General features: G+C 39.1%; 1 protein-coding gene across 1 annotated transcript in view; it reads left to right on the forward strand.

The window, feature by feature from the left end:
• The window catches only part of GLUD1 (glutamate dehydrogenase 1), a 41,996-nt gene that overhangs the window by 10,446 nt on the left and 14,196 nt on the right, over positions 1 to 17,354 (forward strand). Inside the window, exons 2-6 of the mRNA XM_074233159.1 lie at positions 6,898 to 6,978; positions 7,432 to 7,487; positions 8,228 to 8,291; positions 10,877 to 10,971; positions 16,791 to 16,970. Coding sequence (XP_074089260.1) covers positions 6,898 to 6,978; positions 7,432 to 7,487; positions 8,228 to 8,291; positions 10,877 to 10,971; positions 16,791 to 16,970 — 476 coding nt within the window. The remainder of the gene's footprint in view (positions 1 to 6,897; positions 6,979 to 7,431; positions 7,488 to 8,227; positions 8,292 to 10,876; positions 10,972 to 16,790; positions 16,971 to 17,354) is intronic.

Raw genomic sequence — 17,354 nt, forward strand, 5'->3', positions numbered from 1 at the left:
AATATAAGAGACTTAGTGATCTGTTCATTTTCTGTTCATTTTTTTATCAAAATGAGTTCAGGTGGAGTTTTTTGGTGAGGTCATCTTTTTTTTTCTTTGACATATTCTGGTATGAACACTGTGTGTCATACATACAATTACAGAAAAGAAAAATGATCATGAAGTCCCACAAAAACCTAATATAAAGAATGCCCTTCAACAGTGTACCTACTATTTTGTTTAGGACCTTGTGATAAGTCTGGAGGGTAGTGTTGAGAAGAATAAGATTCATTGACACTTAGAGATGGGAAACACTTTAGAGAACCATTTCTAAATGATCAAACATGCCCAAACTGCTATTTTATGATGTGGCTATCTAAACAAGGATTCTGTATGTAAAGTGTGTCCAGATTCTGTTTTGATGTATCTACCCTTTCCCATGCCCTTCCTGGTGAGTTTCTTTTAAATTCTCATCTCTTCCACTATGTTCTTATCTGAGCAGCCTAAATCCAGGCCCTGTTTTGTTTGCCTTATATGCCTGGATGACAAGAGCATAAGATTTAAATTTTAAGGAACCTTAAATTATCTCATTCAGGGTCCCTAAGATCCTTTCAGGGAGTCCTTGAGATCAAAATTCTCTTCATAATAATAAGACATCTTAATTTCTAACATGGTAAGCATCAGTAGCTATAACCCCATGTGTACAAAAACTCATTGGGGGAGGGGCAGCTAGGTGGTACAGTGGATAGAGCTCCAGTCCTGGAGTCAGGAGGACCTGAGTTCAAACATGGCCTCAAGATAATTGATGATTACCTAGCTGTGTGACCTTGGGCAAGTAACTTAACCTCATTGCCATAAATAAAATAATAAAAAAAAATGCTCATTGAAGGGGGTACCCTCAATTAGAAGTGAATAAAAGGGTGCTGAGATATCTAGTCCAATCCTCTCATTTCATAGATGAAATTTCTTGAAGTTTCCAGGACATGCCCCAAACTGCACAAAAGGCAGAAAGGGAGGGGGTCTCATAGGAGCAAATGAAGCCCACTGCTGCGCATACCTGCTTACCCCTGACTCCAGGAATCTAGATTGCCACACTTGTTGTATTTCTATGTAAAGTGCTACCACTAGAATATACCCCCTTGAGCAATTTGTATCATTGCTTGTCTTTACATCCCAGGACCCCAGTACATAAAAGACTTGAATACATGTTTATTCAATTAAACTGAAAACTTTGCCGCAATGAGGTCAGGGACAAAAAGGAGAGGCCCCACATACCCACCAAGTGTGTCAAGCAGTATTTTTTGGTAGGAGGAAAAGAACAGAAAAGAGAGAGGCAGATACCCGTGGAGTAGACTATGGCTAAACAAGTCTTGATACATTATTATAATATAGAATATTGCTGTGCTATAAGAAATAATGTGTATTAAGAAGAATTCCAGGAAGACTTACCATATGAACTGATGCTAAGAAAAATAAACCGTTTATGTAATAACAATGTAAATGAAAAGGACAAGCTAAATGCTGTGAAACCATAATGGCCAAGTTTGGTCCTGAAGAAGACAGAAGACCCCATTGTCCTCCTCTCTTTCACATATGGAAGACTAGTGTGTGAAGCCTTACATAAACTATTAGCCTTGATGTACTGGTTGGTTTTGCTGAACTGATTTTCCCCCCTTTCCTTTTATAAAAAATTGTTAGGTTGGGGGATAAAGGGATATTAAGCTCTAGTGCTAATTAAAGCAAACAAACCTATGGCTTTGTTTTTTGCATTTACCCAGTTACTGTGCCAGCTTGTGGTGGAAGTACGAAAGCAAGAAAACTTCAGACTGTTTTTTTTAAATGGGCAGTGAGTTGACATATTTTCCCCTTTGTCACCATAGTAACAAACTGACTTTTTCCTTAAAAGCTGTACATACTGTTGTTATTGTTACATGAAACTTTCATTTTATCAGTTATGTCACCAAAGTTTTTTTTATACATTTTTTAGGTGATCAGATAATATAGTAAATAGTTTAATTCCAAATTTCACTTTTAAAATCTAAAATACTGGAGAAGTCACATTTATTATTTCCATGGTGTTTCTTACTTGCAGAACTCCTCTATTGACTTTGATTCTCTTTGAATGCTAAGTGTTATTTTAGGTATTATTTTTGTATTTTGAGAAACTGAAGCCACAGAAGTGATTTATAGAAGTTGACATTTTGCAAAGGGACGCACAGAACATAGAAAGTGACTTAAACTCTGACCTAAATCATCTCTCTCTCTCTCTCCCTCTCTCCCTCCCTCCCTCCCTCCCTCCCTTCCTCCCCCCCTCCCTCCCTCCCTCCCTCTATCTCTCTCCTCGACACACACACACACACACACACACACACACACACACACACACACACACACACGTGTCTTAGTTATAATTAAAGTCTGCAGGTTTAAAGACTTCCTAAATAAGTTTATATTAAAAAGCAGTGTTCAAGAACATTAATAGGACTGGGTACCTAGCCCTGTGGAGGGAGACTGATGCCAGAGAGAGTTGGACTTTTTACTCCCCACCTCTCTGGCTTATTATACCCCTCCTCCAAAGAAATTTCTTAAATCTTTGATTTGGCTAAAGACTCAAATGCATATTGACACATCTCTTCCATTATATTTTCCTGGGAGGTAGGAAAAACCCCTTGCTGAACAGGTATTTAATTTTTACCTCAGGTCTGTAGTATCTGAGTAAGCAACTCAAGAGCTGTCACTCCTGGCCAGTCAGGCATGCATGGTCCATCTCCCTCGGTGGTGGTCATCTCCTTTGATTAGGTTTTAGTTGTCATTCTAGTTGGAACTTGAAAACTAACCATCCTCTCAGTCTTGGGATGACCACCCATTGTTTTTTGGCTCCTCATTCTTTTTTTAGTTTTTGCAAGTCATTGGGGTTAAGTGGCTTGCCCAAGACCTCACAGCTAGGTCATTATTAAGTGTCTGAGACCGGATTTGAACTCAGGTTCTCCTGACTCCAGGGCCAGTGCTCTATCTGCTGCACCACCTAGCTGCCTCTTTGGCTCCTTATTCTTAAGAGGCACAGTCAGAGGCATGAAGTGTAGTCTTAGTCTCACCTGGTCAAGGGGGCCTTTGAAGAGAAAAGGGAATTGGGGAGGAACCCTCTCTCAGCCCCTAGGAAGATCGTGGAGAGCTGTCAGTTCCCAATCCCACAATGGGAAGTGGGGGTCAAAGGCTCTTTTTAAGGGTACTAAGTTAGCATCTCTTCCTGGTTCCTTTGGCATGGTGTTGCAGCCCCCCATCCCTTTCGGGACCACAAACCTAAATATTGCACCTGGCTTTCCAAAGTGCCAGTTATTTACTGCTTGTGGGCTCATGATGAGGAAGGGGCTGGCAACTCCAAGGGGCATGTTCATCATAGGTCCCAGACCACTAGATAGAGGCCTTCCCCTATTTCATTATATAGAGAAACTTTGAATGTTACTATTTTTCCTATAAGTTAGCTAGGATATATAAACTATTTTTGTTTTGCTAATCCAGTGATTAAAATGAAAGTATGGTGAGCCCTAAACTTAGATAATATTTCCCTTAAATAGTTTTAATTTCATCTACTTAATAGTAGTGTGACCTGGCTCAATTAAAAAAGTTAGATTGGTTTAACTGAGCAGAAATGAATGATTTCTGGTTTTCCTTTTGTACTGATGTCCTTAAGTTCTTTATGATTGATTAGGTTGTGAGCTGTGAGGGCAGGGACTTTTTGGGAGGGGGTATCTCAGGCACTTGGCATAGTGCCTCATTGCCTGGCATATAGGGGATGATTAATAAATGTTTAAAGAATAAACTAAAAGCATTTTAAAACATTCCCTCTTGTAAAAAATGATCTTGAGAAAGTTTCAGTTTAGAATTGAAGCAGATTCTCCTCCATGTCCTACTGGAATGACTAGTGTGAAGACAAAAGAAAATTTAAAACATTTAAGGGAATAAAAAAGAAAATGTTTTTTGAAGCCACTAATTTTGTAGCCTTGTTTCCTCTTTCCTGCTCTGGTGCTTTGCAATTGAGTTCTGACTGGGTGTGGTTGGTAATTTTTTTTTTTTACTTTGTAAATAAGAGTCTTCCTGGGTCTCATCCAGTGGAAACTTGAGTGTTTTCCATGGTAATCCATGAACAGTCATCACTGGTTTCTGACTCATGTTATATTTTGCAGGCCTTTTTAATGGGCACTTTGTTTTCCTTGTTTTGTAGGCTTTGTGACTCTTCATTGGTGAGGAGAATCCCAGTGTTAATTTGGAATAAATGCTTTTGGTATTTGATTATGAACATTAACGAATATTTGAACTCTCATTTTGTGTTCTATTTACTCTGTGGAGATAGGAGAAATACAAAGTTTATATAAAATAATCCAAAATTCTTCTGAGAAACATTGATCTTTGATTATAGGTTACTCTGCTTGTGAATTTGCTGAATGAAGAAGGTTGATTTTTTTTTTATCTGGAGAATTAAATTCTGAACAGTTGAAACTTTTTAGTATTGAAGCTACCTTTGTACCTCCTTACATTCTGATATTAAGCAGATATCATTTGTCTCCTGTGGGATTTGTGGACTGACCCATCATCACTTGACAAAGCCTCTGGACTTCTGAAGTCCAGCTATAAAAATAGCTACAAATTTTAATCTATATAAGACCTCAGCTATGTTGTTTCAGGAAATAGTGGCTTTGCAGGTGAATTTGTATTCATTCTTTGTCATTAAAAATGGAACTTAACGTTTCCCTTATCTGCCAGCAGATTTCAGAACATAGTCTGATGATCATAGTTGGATCATCTTGAGTACCTAGTAGCTAAAGTCTAATATATACATCTTTAAAAGATAGATCTGCATAATTTTAAATGTAGTTTGGTACACAAGTACTTGCCTGTTCACCTGGTGACTAAGGTCAAATGGAATGTTACGGACTTTCTTTTAGAGCCCTTTCAAACCTATAAGCTCAGTTTAGAATGTTATTGGGGAGGTGGGGGGAAGCCTTTACTTTTCATCACATGTTTTAGACAAGATGCTTCTGGGGATTTAAATGATTTTATATAGTTTGGGAAAGATAGTAGAATTACAAATAAGCAGCATCTGACATGATGCTATAATTAGATTTTGAATAGTTTTATCAAAAGCCTAGATGGATAATTTTTTCATGTAAATTCAATATTCATTAAGGACTGGATATTAAATTTGAGATTTTTCTTGACATATATATAGAGACAAGCATAAGAAACTTTAACCAAAGTTACTATGGAAGTTTCTTGAAATATGCCTTACACAGAATCCAAATAGCTGGGACTCCAGATGTTCCTCATTATGGATAACATGCCAACTGCATGGAGCCACGCAGGCAAAATCACATGAATGAAGAGTACCTCAGACTGATCAGGGTTGGATGGGCAGTGCCCACTGGGTCACCCTGAGAGCCTCAACCTGTCTGGGGTTGGCAGGAGCAGAGGGAGTGGCCTTGGAAACCATGTGTCCTTTTAGAGGGCAGCATTCTTCCAGAGGTGCTTAGGTCTGTTTAATGAGACCCAAGATGACTGTTCATCCAAATATGAGGTTTAGGCTTGGCTGTGAGGGCGGCCTCACCCAGACTGTGTGTATGGGGGGGGTAAGGGGGACTCCTTCATCATCCCTCAGTCTACAAGCATTAATCCATGCTTTCTGGGAGTCAGCCACCTTCCTCGGCTCTTCTTCTCAAGGGAAACAAGTGCTTGCAAAAGAATTAAGGAAGGAGCTGGCATTTGGGGGATAGGCTTAGAAGGTGGTGCTTGAACTTTGTCTTGAAAGAAGGGAATCATGAGCTTCAAGGCTAGGTGTAGGGGGGTGGGAGGCAGCTTGGGTGGAATCTGATGCTGGATTTGACCTGGATCCTTCTGATGACAGGGTCAGTGCACTAACCGTCATCCCACCCCCAGCTGCCCCTGAATTAAAACCCTTTTATTCAAAGCTGGAGATGAGGCTGATACCTAGAGCTAAGGCAGGAGGCAGCACCCTTGACCTTGTAGGTGGTTTAAATCTACAGGGTAATTTAAACTCAGTTCCATTGGTTCTGGCATTTAGAGTACAACTATATTTCTTTTGATCCCATTACCTTGAAAGATATTGTTTGCAGTGGGTTGGCTAAATGCAGTAATCACTAGTGAAAACATTTTTTTTTTTAAATGTTAAAGACTGCTGAAATCAGTCATTTATTAAGTGCTTGTTTTATAGAAGGCACTGTTCGAAGAAAGCCAAAGATGGTCTATGCTGTCAGGAATCCCAGACACTCTTTGGAGGATAAATTGGATCTGTTCCTATGGAGAGAAGACACTGGCATTCAGAGAGAATCTGGAAAGGCTTCTTGAGGAAGGCTCGATTTTTAGCTGGGGCTGAAAGGAAGTCAGGGAAGCCAAGAGACAGAGGAGAGGAGAATATTTCAGAGGCTGGAAATGGAGTATCTTCTGGGAAGAACTGTAAGAAGAGCAGTGTCCCTGGTCACCAAGCACAGTGGAGGGGAGAGAGGTGTAGGGCAACTGGAAAGGGAGAAAAGGGCCCAGTTCTGAACGGCCAGAGAACTGGCCCATCAGAATGACAGAATATTCTATTTAATGTTGGAATGAATCAGCATCATGAAATTCTAATGTGTCAAAAGAAATGATTCAGGGGTGGATTTCAGGCCTAAGAACACCTGGATGAATTGAATCAGTGAACTGGCACAACCAGAACAATTTATATAGTAATAAAAAATTGTTAAGACAAACACTTTAGAAGACTTCAAGGACTCTGATCAGTGCAATAACCTGCTACCCCTCTAGGAAATCTATGATGATTAGTTGGAAAAAAATGAGTTTTTAAAAATTTACCTTAGATCTGAATTAAATAATGCTTCTTTAAACCTGTTTTTATCCTTCTGATTCTTATAGGTATCCGTTACAGTACAGATGTTTGTGTGGATGAAGTAAAAGCCTTGGCATCTCTGATGACTTATAAATGTGCTGTGGTTGGTAAGAGTGCTTTCTTGTTTGTGGTAGGATGTTCTAAAGGTGCTCTAAGCTCTTAGAGAGAAAAGTGGTAACTGAATGTTATTTTTAACAAGATATTGTAGTAAGGAATTGAAACTAAATGGACATTATAGAAGCATTATCTTAAAATCAAAAATTCTTGAAAGAACATATCTTTTAAAGGATGCCTGAATTAATTAATAGCAAATTTAAATGTGATAGAAAATCTTATTAAACAGTTAAGTCACAAAAAATTCTTACAGCCCTTATTGTATTAGAGAGTGATTTAAGTTTAGATTTGACAGGACATAATTGTTAATGAGATTTAGGAGAAAGAATGAATTTTACATTCAAAATTTGAAGTCATTTTTATTCCACGTATTCTGTTTGTCTTTCTTATTCTGTTCTCTACCCTCATACACACACACACACACACACTCCCTCTTTTTGCTTTAGATGTGCCATTTGGAGGAGCCAAAGCTGGTGTTAAAATCAATCCCAAGCAGTATTCAGTAAGTTCCACCTTTATGTGTATGTGAAAATTAGAATAATGTTCCCTCTGCCCTTCTTTTGTGTTGCTGTTTTCCCAACTGATTTCCCCTTTCCCCAGAGGTGAGATTAATGAACCCTATTGCTTAAAAGAAAAATGGAAAAACAAGTAAATAAGTTACTCATTTGGTAAATTGCCATATAAAAGGTCACCTACCTATTTGATGTCACTATTGACCTTTTCCTCACTCAGTAAAGAGGTAGATCCCTCTACATTGAGAGTCATTGTTTCCTTAAATAATTGTTACTTAATTGTTACTTAATTAAATAATTGTTACTTGAATTTAAAGAAAAAAATTGATTTTGGGGGGGCTTGGTTTTTTTTCTGTCTTAGACACTATTAAGTTTTCCTTTTTGTATTGTTGAATGTTATCATTTTTAAAAATGACAGTCTTATGTTTCTGAGCAACCAGAACTCATTGCATTTGGGCTCCTAGCTCTGAATATGTTAGATATTTAAAATATATTGATAAATTGACACAATTCAAACAGTCCTGAGTATGACCCCATTGTAAAGAGGTCTCTCAGTTAACCTGGGATAAGCTGTTGGGATAGAGATTGCAATATAGCTACCCAGTAAAAGAGGTTCATTAAGGCTTGGAGACAGGGTCCTTTAGAATCTGGCTATGCTAAATTGACTGTTAACTTTGCATGTGTGAAGGTAACACCATTTTTAATATGTAATATCTCTATTTCTTTATAGGATATTGAGCTGGAAAAAATCACAAGGAGGTTTACCATGGAACTAGCAAAAAAGGGCTTTATTGGTATGTATAATAATTGCTTACTTTTTTACGTGATGGCCTAGGCTTTACCACAAACCACTTTCCTCACAGCCATCCTTTGAAGTGGATAGGATAGATACCATTATCCACATTTTACAGATGAGGAAACTGAGGTGAAGGAAGAGGGCTAGGGACTTTGATCTGCAGTTTCACAGCTGGTTTCTAGCCCAGGTCTCTCAAGCTTCTTTGAGCCCTGCTTTGAGTGCCCATTTGTTTCTTCCAAGGCCAGGGCTCTTTGAGTTAGGCTGTGCTGCCTCCTATTGCATTTCTTTCTAAAACAGACTTCATTTTCTAGATGTTAATTTTAATATGCTTTAAGAATTTGGTTGACATTCTTCTTAATTGATGCTGAGAGTTGTGCTTTTTTTCTGATAAATATGATGCATATATGTCAGTTCAAATGGTGCTACTCCCCATAGCATCCGTTAACATAACAGTTCTAGTTTGCTCCCAGTCAGTATGGATGCAGTTAGAATAGTAGGGAAATAAAGCACAATACTTTCTTCCATGAAGACATAAAAATATATTTAGTTAAAAAGCATTCTGTCTTCAAGGAGCTTTCTTTCTAAAGAGCAAGACAGCATGTGCAGATATGCTTATGTACCAATTTGTACAAAAGAAAAGTCTTTTGTGAGAAGCGATGCAGCCCTCAGATGGGTTAGGAAAGGCCTCAGGAAGAAGGCAGCACTTAGCTGAGTCTTGGAGAATTTGAGGGATTCCAAGAGATAGAGGCAAGAAGAGAGGATCCCTAGGCATGGGAGCCAGCCAATGTGGAGGCATGAAGACATAAGAATACATCCTAAAGTCATAGAGAGCTGTTGGAAGGGTGGAGAATGATCCCTGGGCTACTAGGAAGGGTGGAAGTTTTAAAAGAGAATTGTATAAGTGATCTCATTCCCTTTAGAAATGATACCTGAATGGCATTTTTTATTTTTAAAAATTGTAACCTTATTGTTTCCTTTGTGCCAAGGGAAAAAAAAATCTGATGATTTTAAGATAGTTACTTGAAACCCGTCCTTGAGCCACCCTTGAGGATAAAAGGTTGGTCATTGAACCTGGGGGTGGCTTCAAGCCCTGCCCAGTGCCTGCAGACTTCAGACTCATTCTGTAGTCCAGGTGCCCATCTGCACTGGGAATCAAGTCATAAGTCAAGCTGAAAAGAGACTGGGCAGTGACCACAGAGCAGGCCAAGAGATCAGGACAGTTGCCTCTACAGAATGCTTTCTTTTCTTTGGAATCACCCCCATGCTTCTCACGTACTATGTTATAGTTGGTTATGTATTTGTATGAAGGAAGTAAATCATGAGAGTTTTCCGTTTATTATTTGTTCCAAAACTAATACTTTTAAGTTTCTAGTATTCTGAGATTTTCACTTTTCATATGCTTCAAGATTCTTTGCAATTCTAAATCATCCTTTTTCTTTTAATTTGTTGGTCTCTCCTTACATAGAAGTCTTCCTATCCACAGATCATTTTAATTTGTCTTTTCCGGTTCTTCTCCAGCTTAGGTTTCCTAATGTACAATGTGAAGAATGGATGAAAAAAAAAGCACTTATTATGCCCCTATTATTTGCCAAACAATGTACAGTGTGCTTAATATTAATGATAACAAGTAGAAAATCCAGATAGAAGTCTGTAGTTGGTCAGTCAGTTGCTTATTGTCATAGCATTCAGATTGTATTTTTTTTTTTTTAGGTTTTTGCAAGGCAAACAGGGTTAAGTGGCTTGCCCAAGGCCACACAGCTAGGTAATTATTAAGGGTCTGAGGCCGGATTTGAACTCAGGTACCCCTGACTCCAGGGCCAGTGCTCTATCCACTTTGCCACCTAGCCCGCCCCCAGATTGTATTTTCTTAAAGAAATAATAAGTTTTCACTTAACCCCATTGCCTTGCCAAAAAATAAATAAATAAATAGAAGAAATAATAAGTTTTTATCTGGTCCACACAGTAGTCAGGAGATAGAACATAGTTTTCACAATGTCAAACTAAATGAAATTAGGTTTTCTTTATACTTCTCTCATTGACGTCTTTTTGCTCCTGTGGTAGGGGTTTATTTAAATAGCAAAAGTACTTACCATAATCTCATTTTTATTCTCACAGCAACCTTTTGAGGTAGGTGGTAGTGAGGATGGGTATCCTATCAGATTACAGATGGGGGAGGGGGGCTGCTATGGTAGCAGAGAGTTAAGTGCATTTCGTCTGTTTGTATAGCTGTCTAGTAGGAGGGCTAGGGCTATATTACTTTGACTTGTCCCATGTTCTTTCCACTATATCTACTTTAAAAATCAATCAAAGATTTGTTTTATTTTGTTTGTCTAATTGATCAACACACAAACATATTTTTCCAAAAGGAATTGAAATGCATTGCTGAATGCTTTTTCAAAGATTTTGACTTTCTTTTTACAGTGAAACAGTAAGTTAAATCAAGTCACATAATGATATGGACTGTTAAACAAATTTTAGTCTAGATTGGCTTTTGTTATAAAGAATTCTTGATCTTCCTGCCGTTTGCTTTTGTTGATTTAGGTTAAAAATTGATTGCATTGATCTTTTGTCTTTTGTAAACAGGACCCGGTGTTGATGTTCCTGCTCCTGACATGAGCACAGGTGAAAGAGAGATGTCATGGATTGCAGATACCTATGCCAGTACCATAGGACATTATGTAAGTACCAGAGAAGGGATTGGTTTAAAATGGTTTTGTTTTACTGGACATCACATCATTTCTCTTGGGAAGCAATGTTTTCTGGCAGATATGCACAAACCAGAAATAATCCCTTTTTTCTGGTCCACCTTTTTTCTTTTAAAAGGAGGCTGATCCCTGACACACAGTGTGAATTAATTTTTATACTCTCAATGTAGGGAAAAAGATGTTTATTTGCTTGGTACTTTTTGTCTAGATCACAGTAGAGGCTTGCCCTCTCACCTCTAACATCCCCTCTAGAGGCACTCCTCCTGGAGCCTTAGGCTATATTCCCTAGGCACCATCATTTCTTGCTCTCACCAATATAACTATCCTTTTTTGACCATGGGCTTCCTAATTCCCTGTGCTGCTTCATGAGGCTGAAGTCTTTGTTGCTGATAAATTGCACTAGCAGCCTACTGATGTCTGTTTTGCCTCTCTTGCTCTCTAGGTTATCCACAATTTCAATTTTTAAGAGCATGTAATGTTCTCTGATTTTCTTCCATATATCTTTATTGGCAGATTTTTTTTTAAACTTGATCTGTGATTTCTTTATAGAGAAGTTCCACTAAAGAAGTTTCATTTTCAAATAGAGATTGGCATCTTATAGTTTTAGAGTTGATTAGAGCACTGTGAAGCTAAATGACTTGCCCCAGGTTTCCCAACCAAAATAGGCTTAACTCAAGATTTCTGAGCTCAGTTTTTTCATCCCCTTTATGCCTCTCCTGGTGTCAGAAATATGAGATTTTAATTTGGAGCGGAAAGGGAGTAGGGAAAATAAATTCAAAGTATTTTTAACATATTCCACTCATTTCTAAGATGTTAAAGAAATGAGAATGTAAGAATAATCAATTATTGTTGACTCTCAAATTACCTCTTAAATACTACAATGCATGATTTTTTTTATTTTGCTTTGTTATCTTTTTTTTTTGCAATCTTGGATATTAGTCTCTTGATCCATTCTGATTTGCTTCCAATACCTACAAACCACTCCTGATTGTCATGTCTTTTTTTTTTTTAATAATTATATCTGGTGCTAATCTTAGTCTAAATGTGGCAGCTCCACTATTGTTGACAGTGGATCTGTTCCATTTTTTGTCTCTCTGTTGACCTCCTTCCAGTTTTATTTGTAGATGTGCTTGGAGTAATCTGACTCAGTAGGGTGTTACAGCAGATTTTACAGAGAGAATAGCATCTTCCAAACAATTCTATGTTCTTTTTTTAAATTAAAGATTTTATTTATTTTGAGTTTTACAACTTTTTCCCTAATCTTTCTTCCCTTTCCCCACCCCCCACAGAAGGCAATTTGTCAGTTTTTATGTTGTTTCCATGGTATACACTGATCCAAATTGAGTGAGAGAGAAATCATATCCTTAAGGAAGAAACAAAGTATGAGAGATAGCAAGATCAGGCAATAAGATACCAGTTTTCAATTCTATGTTCTTAATCATTTTTGTTTTGCCTTAATATGTCTTTCTGTTGAATATGATCAGGTGGTGACCAAGTTTCTGGGTACTTTTATCCATCTTATTTAGTGACTGAATTAAGAAATGACTCCCACATCATTAACTTATTTCTTTTTTTAAAAAACTTTTTTTAATTGTTTTTTGAGTTTTACAATTTTCCCTCCAACCTTACTTCCCTCCCACCATCCCCCATAGAAGGCAGTCTGATAGTCTTTACATTGCATTAACTTATTTCTTGACTTAATAATCAATTTCATTTTTCTGGATATTTTCTTGCCAAGTCCTAAGATACCTTATGATTTTTTTCTTTAAGAAAGTGTGTTACCTTAAAAAAAAAGTGTGTTGTTCAGGTTTAAATCTTTTCAGTGATTTGCAAGCTTTTAGTCTCATTTCTTTATGCTGAATCAGTTTTCCAAATTTTTTTTGCTGGTTTCATTTCCTGCTTCCTCCCACCCCCACCCCTGCTACAATATCTACCTACCTGCCCTTTGTTATAAGAACTTGAGAATGCATTGGAATGGAGGCAGCAAAGTACAAGAGAGATTTGAGGAACAATGAGAGGCCCTGCCCACCTGGTGCTTACAAGTATTGTGTTAGAGATAGTTCAAATGAGGCTGAAAGGAGCAAATTTGAGACATTGTGGGAGACCTCAGATGCCAGGTTAGGGAATTCACACTTGATGCACTGGAGAAAGGATAGTTTGGAAGGACCATGCTGGACTGGGGGCAACAGGAGAGGTGGCTACAAGAAACAGGGCAAAGTAGCTGTATTGTCTGTCCTCCTCCCCCAAAAGCTTTTCTCTCTTCTGCCCTTCCTAAGGAACCCTCTCTCAGTTGGTCTGACAATTGTTTTCATGCTCCCTCTTCTAGTCTCCGTGGACTCTGCTGTTGCCAACTTAGACAAGATGTTGGTATGCGTAGCACATTCTGACAACAAAGAAGAGTCTTAGTGCAGAATCATTTGAACATTTCAGTACTTGTGATCTGAGGTTCTTTTGTGGAAATGATGTGAAAAAGAAATCAGGCAAGAATGCTACAATTTTAGTTCCTAATTGCCCTCATGAATCTAAACCTCATGATGTTTTAGCTGTGCAAGGAGCATTGAGATAGATTGTATAGGTAACATGGCACTGTCGCTGGTGTGGTTGGTGATGCAGGTGCCCGATGCACCTTGGCTCCTGCCTCAGCTCCTGCCTTGCAGGTTGGCATCACAAGGGTTGTGCTGTTCCACACTCTGAAGAGGTTTTAATTATTCATGAAAGAAAGCTGTGGGAAAACTAATTCCATAAATCTCTGCTTTTATACAGTCATTTGCCTGTTTGGATTTGCTCTAGAAACAGCTTTTTAAATCACTTCCTGGGCTTTACCACCCACGTTGCATTTGGGATCTTGCCTTCAGTGAATGAAAGTATACTGTTTAGTTACCAAAAGGGACTGCCTGCCTCTGGCCTAAAGGACTTTCAAAAAACAGTGAAATGTCTTTTTCCTCCTCACTGGGATTAGATTCTTAATTTCTTGTTCATGTCTCCTGAGCTCTAACTTTGCCCGCCTTTTGAAGTGTTTGTGGCAACCTGTGAGCAGAGTTCTAACTCCTCAAGTGGTCTGTCAACCCTGCCTCTAGGAGCCAAGGCAGGCCAGCTCCAGGCTTCTCACTCATTTTGGGACCTAGAATCTCCTGGGGATCCCACCCTAGAGCAGCTCCAGCCAAGACAGTCCTAAGGCCTCCTCTTCTACTTTGAGACCCATCTTGATCTCTTGTTCTTCCACTTTGAGCTGAAATCGGCCCCTCCCCCTCCTGCTTCTTGTCCCTCCCTCCACCCTCTGGCTCCTGGCAGAACAGGTATAAGTGTACTTCTCCTTCATACAGCAGCAGGGTCCTGGACATTTCAAACACACTGCTCCGCAGGCATCTCAACAGGTCAAAACCAGAACTAATGCTCCTCCTCCTCTCACAAACACCTTTATTTCTGTGGGGGCATCTCAACAGGTCAAAACCAGAACTAACGCTCCTCCTCCTCTCACAAACACCTTTATTTCTGTGGGGGCATCTCAACAGGTCAAAACCAGAACTAATGCTCCTCCTCCTCTCACAAACACCTTTATTTCTGTGGGGGCATCTCAACAGGTCAAAACCAGAACTAATGCTCCTCCTCCTCTCACAAACACCTTTATTTCTGTGGGGAAGACCTTCATCCTTCAAGTGCCAAAATTGGCAGCCTTCACTCACCTTTCCCCCTTTGTTACCAGAGTCTCATTGCTCCCACCTCTACAGTCTTTCTCCTCATTCACCCTCCACTAGGGCAGCGGCCTCCTTCTTGGCCTCCTCCTGGATCCATCCATTTGCAGCTGGCCATGTCCCTCTTCAGCTTAGTGGGCCTCATCCTACCCATCCTGCACTATTATAACATTCCTTCCCCTCCTCCACTTTATGGTCCCCTTCCTGTTTTCATTTCTTATTTCTTTGTTTCTCATTGTGAAAGGATGAACTTTTCCCATTTCTATTTTGTGAAGGAATTTCAGGAATCACTGAGTAGTTGGTGAGGGATGTCAAGGTTTTCTAGAGTATTTGCTATTTTGAGTTCTCATGTCTTTTTCATGCTCTCCCTCTCACATGACCCCCTCCCCTCTCCATCAGACCCACATATCGTCAGATTATATCTTCGTTGCTAAAGATACCAGTAAATATGAAAGCACTCTGAAAACATCAGACGTGCCGTCCAAGTGCACATCACTTAACATTTGTTAGAGCTTGCTGTGATGGAAAATCTTGTCTTTAAAAAATCCCCCCCACGGTTTCATTTCTGGAAATCCTGTGGTGAGATCCTGCAAAACCTCTGCAAACAGTAAAGTTGCCACCAGTTGCTATGGAGGAAAAAGTCACGTCCTCATCTGGGGGTGAAAAGGAAATCAAGCTTTACTTTCAGATTGGCTGTGGATTGCTGCCAAGTTAGTAACAAGCTGTGGATCTCAAGCTTGAATGAGCTGCTACAGGAAAATAAAGGTTTTTTCCCTTTATCTTACATTTAGTGTGAAATGTTAGTCGCCTTAATCCAATGTAACTTAGTACTCTACTATAATGAATTAGATATTTCTGATACCATAACAAGTTTATTTTTTTTAGTTGTGGTGAGAAAAGCTACTCAGCATTTTTTTTTCTCTGCTATATAGAGATTCTAAAGAACAGTACTACAGAGGCCTATCCTTGAAGCCTGTACCTGTCAATTTGGAGAGATGATATAGTTAAGCCAGCTTGGATGCATTTCAGTATTTATGATGGCTTCAAATACAGAATGTACAGAGTGTTATGGGAATGAAAAATAAAGATAAGGTCAGAGTGGAGAAGGGTTAGACAAGGAATATCTAGGGATAGGGAACAAAGAAAGAGTCTCAGTGGAATTAATAATGACAGTCAAAAGAAAGCACCGGTCAAATGAAAGCACCGTGAAGAGGGGTCTTTTGTAGTTTGGGTTCCTTCTCCAGTTTAGTGAGGTGGCAGGTTAGTAAATCCTTACTGAATGCACAAATGAAAGCCACCAAGTCTACAATTCAGTTAATTAGCCAAGCTGTAAGATTTGGATTTTTGGTTAAATAATTTGTTACCTCCATGTCAGGTATTGCTGAGATTTTCCCTAGTGATGATTTTTAAGAATGTCCTTCATCATCTCAAACTTCAATACACTCAAAACAGAACTCTCTTTCTTCCCTTTCCCATCATCTCGACACCTCCCTTTCTTCAGGTCACCCAGATTCATTAACTTGGGCTCCTTCTTAATGTCACTCTCTCCACATAGTGAATCACTTGTAACACTTGTCTCACCATTTCTCCTGCCTGTCTTCTTTCTACTCAACCCCCCCCCCCCAACTCCCTCCACCTGCTACTTCAGGCTTATCACCTCTGATCTCCTTATGGTCTCCATCCTCCATTATTCCCAATACCCACAGCTGACCTGCCATTCCTCTGCTCAGTGAGCTCCTTATTGCTTCTAGGATCTAATACAGACTCTTGAACCCCTGGCTCTGGCCTCCCTTTCTCCACTGAGTACAGAGGACTCTTAAATAATCTGCAGTGCAGTCCATCTGGCTGCCTTGCTGCTCACCACTAGTGACAGTCCATCTCCCGTCTCACCTCCACCTCTTAGAGGACCTAGTTGAGCTCAGAGCTCAACTCAGAGGCCTTTTCCTCCAGGAGGCCTCTTCAAGAAATGACCCTTTATTTACATGTTCTTGTTGTCTCCCCAAAGAGAAGAGGAACTGTTTCCCTTTGTATCTGCAGCACTTGGGTACTAAGGTGTTTAATAAATGTTTGTGGATTGATTCTTGTTCAATTTCCTTATAGGATATTAATGCACATGCCTGTGTCACTGGAAAGCCCATCAGTCAAGGTGGTATCCATGGGCGTATCTCTGCCACTGGTCGTGGGGTCTTCCATGGAATTGAAAACTTCATCAATGAGGCTTCTTACATGAGCCTTTTGGGAATGACTCCAGGATTTGGAGATAAAACATTTGTTGTGCAGGTAATTGTTTTTCTTTCTCTTAACATTATTTAAATAAAAATTTGAAATAGTTTCATGTAGTTTTCAGAAATTTTATTTTTCATCAAGTAGATGGTATTGCAAAATTTTGCCATATAAAACAATTCGGCTGGGATCAGAGAGAGAGAAGTATTTCTGATGTACTATGATAGTTTTTATAAATCCAGTGGTTCTAATGCAAGATGTGCCCTTATATTTGATATAAACTGAGATCCCAGTTCTATCACTGGTAAGACCTGGTGTAGATATGTTATTCATGGAATGTTCCAATCTTCTGTTCCTAAACTTTGTATCCAGAAATAATAAGCATGTTTTAATTACGCAAGAGTCTTAAAAAGTTCACTAAATAATGAGACTGAGCAAATG

This window comes from Macrotis lagotis, chromosome 4 (assembly GCF_037893015.1).
Source record: "Macrotis lagotis isolate mMagLag1 chromosome 4, bilby.v1.9.chrom.fasta, whole genome shotgun sequence".
NCBI lineage: Eukaryota > Metazoa > Chordata > Mammalia > Peramelemorphia > Peramelidae > Macrotis > Macrotis lagotis.